The sequence below is a fragment of the Magallana gigas genome, chromosome 6 (assembly GCF_963853765.1).
Source record: "Magallana gigas chromosome 6, xbMagGiga1.1, whole genome shotgun sequence".
Taxonomy (NCBI): Eukaryota; Metazoa; Mollusca; class Bivalvia; order Ostreida; family Ostreidae; genus Magallana; species Magallana gigas.
This window is the reverse complement of record NC_088858.1, coordinates 36,200,330-36,211,445: the sequence shown is the minus strand read 5'-3', so window position 1 is coordinate 36,211,445 and position 11,116 is coordinate 36,200,330. Positions and strand designations below refer to the sequence as shown.

The 11,116-nt window shown below is 33.1% G+C and overlaps 1 protein-coding gene and 1 long non-coding RNA gene across 2 annotated transcripts; one reads left to right on the top strand and one right to left on the bottom strand.

The window, feature by feature from the left end:
* Nucleotides 1-417: 417 nt before the first annotated feature.
* LOC109617429 (uncharacterized) lies at nt 418-2,595 on the top strand. The gene is made up of 3 exons (XR_002198558.3): nt 418-658; nt 967-1,072; nt 1,215-2,595. It is a non-coding gene; the product is annotated as an uncharacterized lncRNA (long non-coding RNA).
* A 626-nt stretch (nt 2,596-3,221) lies between these two features.
* LOC117680472 (cartilage matrix protein) lies at nt 3,222-8,068 on the bottom strand. The gene is made up of 7 exons (XM_034466994.2): nt 7,633-8,068; nt 7,389-7,413; nt 5,874-6,446; nt 5,698-5,772; nt 5,016-5,576; nt 4,687-4,728; nt 3,222-4,276 (listed from the first exon to the last, which is right to left on the bottom strand). The coding sequence occupies exons 1-7, from the start codon at nt 7,669-7,671 to the stop codon at nt 3,720-3,722; spliced, it is 1,872 nt and encodes a 623-aa protein (XP_034322885.2). The 5' UTR covers nt 7,672-8,068; the 3' UTR covers nt 3,222-3,719.
* Nucleotides 8,069-11,116: the final 3,048 nt, after the last annotated feature.

The window sequence follows — 11,116 nt, the reverse complement described above, 5'->3', positions numbered from 1 at the left end:
CATATCTCTTCAAAATGAGAGTTATTTCTCGTATGTAATGGTAAATGTATCCTTATTAGTATAGCATATATAAGAAAGAAAAACTTTTAGTCTATGCCTTTTCTGACTCGTTTAAAAACCAATTTTCGATCAAATGTTCTTGTTTCAGTATCGACATACATGTATATACAATGTAACAATTTATAAGTACATCAAATTAAAATACTCATTTGAAGTTTGCAAAAACAAATGTTAGATGCCTTTTTAATAAAATTGTCTAATTAATTAGTTGCTATTTTGATATAATACTTGAATCACGTTATGGAAATTGCGGCGGTGACTTGTTACCTCGGCACCGGAAATGATTTTATAAAGCAGACACTTGTTGTTTTTCCCGCTTTTCCGGAACTAATAAACCAAATGACTTGTATGTACAGTGCGTGTATACGTAAGAACCATACACGGAGGACCTTGTTATATTTAACACATAAAAAGTCCTCTCAGAATCATTTGCGAGTATGCACAAACGTATATATTGGAATTTTTTCTTTACTAAAACCTGGGTGGTCCTTTTTTCATAAAAATTTTCGTTTTTGGAATTCATTTCGCAAAGGGAAAACATAATTTTGGATTATTGTTTCTTGGATAGGGAATTTTATTATTGACTTTTGCCAATCAGGTGAGATTATTATTTTTGGGGGGGTAAACCAGGTGTTTAAATTTAGAAATTTTATCCAGAATTTATCGGTGCCATGAATCTGGGGAATTAAGAAAATGAATACTGCATAGTTGACCAGTTTCACATGTATAGCTTTTATATATTTCCATTTGAGAAAAAATGGATTTCAAACCTTATTGTTTTCCAAGATCAAAAATTAGACGGCGACTTATTCAACCCCCTTATCAATACTATCTACTCTTTCCTAATCTCTTTTAGATGATTACATGTACTTATTTTTGGTCTACTGTTTTTTATTGCTTTTCTAGATGTGTAAAAAGGTCAACCCATTTTCCCTACATGTTCATTATGAAATGAACACAAGTAATCTTTTCCATGAGTTCCGAGATATCATTTTTCTAAAACAAATCAGAAGTAAGTACATATACCTAGCTGTTCTACATTCATAGTCTGGATATTTGGAATGATTTTTTTTCCATATTGAATCTTTAAACAGCTTCGATCGTTTATAGATGTGGTTGTATATTTATAAACTTACAAGAGTGTTTAATTGCAGGTACAGGCATGGGAAATATAGCTTAAGTTTAAGAATTAAATGCAAGATCAATTTTCATTGTCTGTTGTGATGTAGTTTGTGTTTAAGCATCAATTTTTAGAGGATTAAAAAAGACACGTAACAATAAGCCTCTAGTTGACAGTCAGCGAATATTCTTCCGGGTTATGAGGAAAGGTTCCAACAATGCCTAAACCATTTGTTTTTCTTTTTAGAATATGTCTTTTAAATACGTAGATTTGAAATGAATTAAATTATATGCAAAGTCGTAAAGCTCGTAGATTTGTTTTTGTTAGTATTATGATAAGGTATTGAAATAAACGTCACCTGTTCTCCTTAATTCCACAAGCCAGTAACAATTTTTCTTGACACTTTAAAGTTTTATTATATTCTTTGAACATATTTTCGAATTTCCAGCCTCAGAAAATTAAATATGCATCAACGATACTTGACAGCTATATATATTAATAGAACTTCTGAATTTGAATTGAATTGAACATATTTTATTGATTAAATCAAATGGATAAGACACAAGTTCTAAATAACTTAGTCTTCTCCTAAAAATGAAGTTTTATAAATATTGCCAGTAATAACGTTAGATATACACATAAATATACATGAATAAACAATCTACTACATATATAATATCACCTTATAAAATTCAGACATTTTTTGAAAAGCAACCACATTCACTCAAAAAAATTTGTACCGTCTTGAAAATTTCAGTGTTTTGTGTATTTGTCAAAGAATCATCCCCCATAACAATAAATGTGCATCTATAATGTGTACGTAACGTAATGTCAATAGCTTATTCACTAGATAATTCCGAGCTCTTGTATACTTTTTACAGACAAAAAACAAATGATATGCATATTCTGAACTTCTGTCTTATACTTACTCAAAATTGTATAAATTACTGAAAGGCATTATTGCTAAACAATTTAATATTTCGTGGAAGTCTTTACGAAAGTTTCCAAAAATTTGTTGTTAGTATTGATTTTAATGTAGTTAAATGAATTTATTTTAAAAAAGTCATTTTGACCAACTTATCTAATGTGTACTTAGTTTTTATTAAATACATATACTGAGGAATATTAAAAGCTGTACGGAAGGCAAATACGAAATAATGTATGTTATATTGTCAAAAAAACATTTTCTTTGACAGATTTCTATTGAATTTATAACTGGGGCAAGTTCGGATTTCAAGAACATGTATGTAATTTTAATGACTTCTTCATATTTATTGCAAGCGTTTAAATTGCATTCACAATTATATTAGATGTGTGCGCTTTGAAAATATATCGTGATTATAATACATGTATATGTAATTATCTTGATTTTGACGACAATACAACAACAACCCCTATTAAACTGGTTTTAGTTGACTTTCTTTAGCCCAGAACACTTGCTTATGAGGAATTAGAATGATGATTTCTCGCTTCTCTATTTACTTTCAATCAAATTTAAACAAATTTATACTTCAAACATACCCAGCAGCTAGATCGGATATATAGAAAAATCTCGATTTAAGGTAATTTAAGATTCATAAACTTTGGACCTTCCTACAAGCATAAAAGTTGTGCTGTCCAATTTCCCTTTAAACTTTCATACGATTCTTGTTTATCTAATATGCGTCGCTGTATATTTTTACCTGTTAAAAAATCCATACTAGTTTAACATACCACGTACAGCTGTTTGTAGAAAGCACAACACACTATAAATCCCTCCTTAAAAACAAATCATGATCACTTAAGCAGTTTGTTTTTATTGTTTATTGCAAAATTGATATAAACATGCAGATATATTGAAAGTAAAAGTATATAATAAATTAAAAATCAATGTAATCATTTCTTCACAACGATGAATAAAAATTCTATGAAAATATAAAATTGAAGCGGTATAACAATCTGGATCACAATTATATTAATGATAATGGATTTAGGGTGTATAAACAACAATGCACATATTAAACAAGGCTTATATACATTATATCACATTTTTTGAAAAAAATTTAACAAGTGAGAAAATTAGCACCATGCAAACAGTCAGCCCTGGATAGCTCGTAACCTCTTTTCATTGCATACAAAGCGGAAATATTATATATGCTATTATATATGAAACATGCTGCGTATAGATTCCGAAGATTTCATATGGACGGACATAATTCGGATATTTTTTGTTATCGACTAGAGGTACTACATCATACCAGATTGTTTTGTGTTGGATTTTCCTTGAGGTTTTGACTAGATTTTTTAATGCCTTTATGGGACATTTCAGGACGTTTGGGCAACACTTATATAATACAATGCAACATGGTAAGTAGATTGACAAATTTTGATATGTAGAGCCTCTAATCTTGATGCGTTGTGAACTTGTGACAAAAGACTTGATATGCCGCACAAGGGTTCAGGGAAAACTCAACAACTGTATAAGAGGTAGATATTACAGCTGTAAAAATTTAAGCTTGTATCAAGAAGAGAAAAATTATCTCAACATAAAACGAAATGTTCACGAATAACAAACCATATCCATAATGTCAGGAACATACTGTACCAGAGAGTTATACTGAGAAACATGGAACACGCAGCGATGTTTGAAGTCGCTACACAGAGATTCCACTGCGTGAGATGCTACACGATTGCCAATGGTAATCACAAAGAGCCTACTGGTGAGTGCAGTCCGGCGCGCTTCTTCTATGACGTCACGAGAATCGTGTTCCTCTCTGTCTAAGAAAATAATTCCCACTTTTTTGACGGGCTTTTTGATATGTTCTTCCCGTGGGAAACTTCGAGTCCTGAGTACTCGGAGCAGCCTTCTCAGTCCATCGTTAGGTTGTCGTTTAACGCTTTGAAGAAACGATTGCTCGTTTTGGAAATCCTGTATACCAGTGTCTAAATCTGTTGGGCAGTAGTGAGAAAGGACACCTGCCCGTGTCTTGTTGGAACCAATAAGCATCAGTTTATACATTTCAGTAATGGCTTTTCTGATTATCTTAGACCGATGAATTCCAATAGCTGGAGAGTCGTAAACGAACATCACATCCCTAGGCGTATCCCAGCAAGTTTCTGTGAAAAAATTACCATCATATTTCATTTAAATAAAATTAATATTTAGTGATAAAAGTTCGCTTTTCAAAGCAAAGCAACATAGAAAATGGGGTTTCGAAAAATAGCGAGCATTGCAATAATTCAGAAAACAAGACGGAATTCGAAAACTTGTGTGCATTGTAATAACTATTGTGATGTCAACAGTGTTTTTTTCGGATTCCTTATCAAAAGTTTTTTCTGTGCTTAAATTAAGAGATGTTTGCTTCTAATGAAGTAATATTAAAATCCTGGTATCGGTTTTCATGTCATATTGTTGTTAATTTCTTGCATCCGTTTTTCACCTACTAAATTTGTTCGTGTTTTAACTGTTGACGTCTAACGAATTAATCATATCGTGTATTATACAAGCAACCATAACTATACGTTACCTTCAGAGTCATCGTTGGCAGAATCTTGAAATTGGAAATGAACTGTAAAAGAAATAAAATTGTTAGAGAATTCTAATAAAACATGCGTCTTTTAGTTTTAGTTTGAAACTCTAAATCTTGTCTAACAACTTCAAAGAAGTAGAAAAGCACTCTCTTTACAATTTCTTCCTCTTTGTTCATAAATAAAACAAATCAAAGGAAAGGTAGTCCAAATATTTTTAAAAACTTTCTTTGCATTTGATTTTATCAAATTCATTGTCAAGTGTTTATATATCTCAAGAAAGGGTATGGTTTGAATATCTAAAAGGTAGTACAGCTATTTCACTTACCTGTGCAAGTCTTCACAACCAGCATGTTTTTGATGGTAGAAAGGGCGTTGTAATCTTGAAGATTGTATTGATGTCGAGCACTTGAAGCAATGGTTTTCAGTTCCTCTCTGTCTGTTCTATTTCCTATTCCGATGACAAATACAGTTATGTTTTCTTCCTTTAGTTTCTTGGCTTCTGTCAGCGTATCTTCTGGTCTAATCGACTGTCCATCGGTTAGCAATATGATCACTTTTGACGCAGCAGTTTTACGACTGTAATTTTCGTTAAATTCATTTTCTCTAGCATGCTTCAGTGCTTTTCCCGTCTCGGTGCCTCCTTTTAGTTGGTGAATGTTTGAAATAGTGTTTTTAAGTTCTTTTGAATTTAATTGGTTGTCGAGGTGTAGCACGGGTTTTACGTCATCAGAGTACAAAGTAACGCCAATTCGAGTCTTATTTGGGCTGACGTCAAAGAGATCGATTACTTTCAATGTGAATTGAACAATGTCCCGAAAATGCAGAGGCCAAATGCTACTGGAACTGTCGATTAGGAAAAGAATATCTGATGGTGTCTTCTCGCAATCTAAGATAAAAGAATTTTATGAATTGATTTAAGATGAAAATGTTATTCATATCATTTACTATAAAGGATTGGTGAAATATAATCTTGAAGATTATAACATGAAAGCAGTTTACACACTTACATTTCTTTATTTTGTCTTCAACTACTGAAACGGTTGTAGTGTCTGTTTTTTCACTATCTTGTTGAACATCAGGAACTGGAAAAGAGACACAACAACGTTAGCACAAGAACAGTAACGAACTTTTTATGAAACATGAATTATCAGCAAAATTGACATTCAAAATTACATCGTCTCACCTAAACAGGTAGTTGTGGCGAGAGACTGGACAATTGAAGGCAACGCACTGAAATCGGTCACGTTGAAAACAGAATCCGTAGTAGGATAACTTGCAACCATTTCTAGTTCTCGCATAATGGGCGCTCCGACGGCAACCGCCAGAATGTTGATCTCGGCCTGTTTAGTTTTCTCCGCTTGTTTGGCTGTTGCGTTTGAGTCGTGAGACATCCCGTCCGTAATAAGAATTATAATTTTTGAAGCCAATTCCCGTCCGCCATGTTTCTTGTGAAACATGACTTCACGGGCATATTTCAGAGCACCAGCAGTGTCGGTTCCGGCCGTTGACAGGTACAGGATTTTGTCAACGGCACTTTTTATTGCCTCTTTATCATTGTATTCGTTCAAAAAGAAGTTGGTTTGGATTTCGCTGCTGTAAGATAAAACTCCAACTTGGATACCGTCTTTTCCTACTTGGAAGTTGTCAACTACACTTTTGACAAATTTAAGTTGTTCGGCAAAGTCACTTTCCCAAACACTAAAGGAAGAATCCAAAAGGAAAACAACATCTGCCATCTTGTTTTGACAAATACTTCCTACAAAAATGAAAATAAAAAGACCTGAAGTAATCTGTTAAAGACGCATGATGAAATTAATCATTTTGTTAATTTACATGTACATGTACACATGAAGGGTGTATGTGGTTGCTAAAATAAATTTGTTAAAATGTAAATAATGATTATATCTTGTAAAACAGGTCTTGAATGGAAAAAGTTGGAATCAACATAAATCAATGTTAAATTCACGTTCGAAAACAGAAATTTCTTCCCACTTTATTTAAACTCCTCTTCGAATATGAGATATTCTTAATTCCAGGTTGAAACAAAATCTATAAGAGGATATCAATTATCGTTTAATATAGATTATTATATTTGAGGATGAATCTGATATTCTGCGTAGCGTCACTTGCGAATTGATTTACTATGATATTTGTTTTCTTTTAAAAATGATTGAAAAGTCCCTTAGTTTCTCAAAGCTGATAGAACCTACATACAATGCTATAAAATAATCTATCAAACAAATGAATGGGCTTTACAGGGGAAGCCACTGAATTTTAAAAAAACCCAACTCTATTTGCCTGAGAATAAAATATTTCAAAATGCATACTCCCTCAGTTTACTAAAGCCAATTAAAAAGGATGTGGGTCCTATTCCCCATATGTGTCGTGTCTGTTACAGTTTCTAGCACAGGAAATAACACTAAAAATGTTGGTAGTGAATTTACTTTAATTTTTTTAAATCGCTGTACAAAAGGATAACATAAAGGTGAACAAAGCTACCTTTACTACCCGTAAAAATACCTGTTTATAACGTAATGACGAAATCTTCTCTTATCTCTTAACTGGGACAACGTTATCGATTTTAACCGATAAATGAATCTTAGTTTAAAACGAAAGTTGAAAGTTTTAAAAAGTTTTAAAGTAAAAAGAGAGAAATTAACTAATGCAAATATCTCAAACAAAAAATATAAAAACTTACCAGATACATGAATTGCAGGAACCACCTGTAGAATAAATGAAAATGTTTATTTAGCATGAACTTGACAAATCTCAAGATTCCTCTGCTCATTGTAGATGTTGAAATAGTGCATTACATTTTCAATGGTGTATTATGTATAATTCTTTGATCGCTGTTGCTTTACAATTTCAATTCATTAATTCACGTTATAATTTCTAAATAAAATGCGTTTGAGTTGTTGCACATGAACAAAACTATCACTTACCGTTAATAAAACGATGAAATTCACAACTCTAGACTCCATGTTTAATTTTAGCTCTTATCTATGCTAGTAACGAATGCTGGTTTGACTTGCAGATGTAATAAAAAGTCACAAAATCACGTAATATATGAGGTTCTTTAAAGATAACTGCTATAGTCCCTCACTCTCGATCTCTAACAATATCCGAAATCTAGCTTGTTTATATATCTATGCACATAGGCGCCCGTGACACATTGTGGATTTTTTTTTTTGGCGCGGGAAGATTGAACTGTTAAAATTTTAATTTATGTTTCCGGAAGCTAACCTATCACCTTTAAGCTCAATGATAGCGAATTTCAGAGGCGGGATCATAAGGATATGACCACGGATGATCAACTCTGTTTATATTTTCGAACCATGTTTTGAATGTGTCACCTAATACCGGTGTCAATCTCACAATAGTATACATAATTCCTTATACGCATGGGCATAAAATAGGAATTCCTTATCATATCATTAAACTCTTCAGGGCACAGGAATTTTTTTTTTTATCAGAACTTTTTTTATTGCTATTGGGTGAAAGCAAAACATTCACTTGCCGGACCTATTAGTTCCTATGGAAATTTAATTTTTACCGCAATAATTTTCACTTCCAAACAGTAACATGCGATTACAAACCGCTTAATGATTAGGGCTTCAGATTTCACATTAGCTTTCCTTGTGAGATAATAGCGCCATCTCGGCATTCCGGTATGAATGACTTAATGATTCAGGTCTGAAACTACATGAATTACACCATTACTTGGTTGCACCAGTGTAAGATGAAACACATGCTGTCATTATATCAACTAGTTACACATTATTGGGGAAATATTTGACTCATTTGATATTCAAAATATGTAATAATGGATCATATCTCATATCGATTTTTTTTAATTGCTCAAAAGGGGGACTTTTTTCACTTTAAAGTATAATTGCTGGATATGATAAACACCTAAAACTAATTAGGTGACAAATAAGGAAAAGAAAATTTACACCGTATCTAAATATAATGATTAGTTTTTCAGCCACAGAATAACTTCTGGTATTCGATAGAGATTTACATTTGAATGAAAACCCATGTGTAAAAGTCTTTCCACCTTCCGTCGAAATCCCTCTTCCTTTGTAAACTTGTGTTTTACAGTGTACATGAGAGAAATGGGTTGAAGGTTATGATCATAAAAGCAGTCAATTACATGTTTGGTGGTTTTAAGAATAACATGGATGACCCCCTGGTGCACAAAAACAGTGAACCGTTAACATTTCATTCATTTTTTCGAGATACATGTGCAAATATTTACCTTTGACAAGTGCATCTGAAATTCTTGTGGCATTTGACAGATATGTTTCGAACCATTCGATTTTGCTTCATTCAATTTGACGCTCTACCGTTACGCGTTCATTCAGGAATTCTTACGTTCATTCATAAAGTCGTCCTTGTATGTTTTTTTGTTTTTTTTACGTGATTTTGATGTACGTGCATAGTTCTTTTTTTTTTAATTTCGAATGCAAAACAATTAAGTTTGTGTTAACAGAGGAATCGGTGTAACAGTAGTAACAGTGTATTTATTAAATCCCGACCAACGCGAAAAAGTGCGTTCGTACTTTTAATCAGTGGGGTTAATAATTAGACCCAGGACCCTTCCTTGTTTTTCAAAATTAATAATTTATGACCACTGTTTAGAATAACGTACGTACACTGTGATGAAAAACGTCCACGCTTTGCTTCCTAATTTTACGCAAACAAACCTAGTCAACCCTGCTTCGCCTTAAAGCACTGTGATCGCCTTGTAACTTAACACGGTGGTTTTGTACATTTGTTGAGGTTAACGTGTGAAAGACATTGTATCATATATTATGTAATTGTGCTTATCTTTTTAAGGCATATCGTTAATAATGTCACAATTGGGTCAAAGTACAAACATGTGGATATTTTCAACTAGGATTGACCGACTCAAGACAGACTATTGTATTACCTTATCCACTCTTGTGTTAAGTTTGATAAAGAAGTTTAAATGGTACATGTAATTTTTTTTATTCTGTTTATCAAATCTTAGTCACAATGGTGACCGCGTAGAACACCCCCGAAAGATTGTCCCTAAGGAAAGGACGACATGCATGTATGTAATACATCAACTCAGTCCAGATGCTGGTCCTCTAGTTCAACTTTCCCACACGCCAATCCACGCCATTTTGTTGCATAACTTACATATATATCAACCCTAATATTTGAACTACGTAATCTAATTATATCCGCTTAGAAATTAGCTGCAATTAATTAACTTTGTATTCAACTTAAAAAATTACAAATAAAATGAAGTGGAAGATCGTAAGTTTGGTTAAACGGAAATATTCTGGACATACGTAATTAACGGCTCTCGTTAATTACGTATATCCAGAATGTGTTGTTTAATTCCTTAATATTTTAGATGTGGTTTGTTGTAAGGTAGACCAGAGCATATTTTGGTTAATAAAGGTGTAAACAGGATCGCCTTGGATTATTTCTCGAGATATATGATAAAAGTACATCAGTGTAGATGTATAGTTGATGTGACTTCCCTTATCCCTTTATACATACACAGTTTAAATTACTGTAGTAGACATACTCCTCAAATGCAACATACTCTTTTACCAGGCAGGTAAAAGGGTGTTTTTTTTGGCAAATCTTGACTTCCATTTACTCAAATATGCCAAAATATTTAAAGCAAACCTGCCCAAGCAATTATTGTAACTGTTCAATAATATATATATATATAGAGAGAGAGAGAGAGGGGGGGGGGGGAGAAATGATGCTACAAAGTTTTATGTATAGATAGCAGTAGATTCCGACCTGTTCTGAGTTTTGATTTTATTAAACTCTTGTGTTTTCAGCTTGGGTTTTTAATAATGATGTTCGTTGTTTCAGTCTGATATTTCAATCGGAAAATGCGATGAGATCAACGAAAAAATAAAACCAACACATGATTCCAAGATGTCTCCCCCGCACAGGAAAAAATCTAAAAGGGGAATGAGCGTAGGATCTGGTAGCTGTAGCTTGAACAGCCCTAATGAACGAGAAATCATTCAATTCAGAGAATTGCGATAAACCCTCAAATTTGAAATTATTTACTACTTCCTACATGTTTCCTTGTAACTTCAATAATGAATGTTTGCACAACGTCTGACGTCACGAGATTTGTGACAAGCTGCTTACGGTATATAATTTCAAATGGGCAAGGAAATTTCAGGAGTTCTATGCCCGCCCTCGATTTCCAAGTCCCATGAAACTGTGTATAACAATATTCAACTTGACCTACATTATTTGGCGTTTTATGCGGAGGCGTAATATTATTAAATACCATACCACGAACTGTCATATATGTTTAAATTTGCGTATCCAAAACCTACGAAAGCCGAGAAGGATCATTCGAGATTCGAGATTCGAAATACGAGATTCGAAATACGAGATTCGAGATTCGAAATTCGAGAT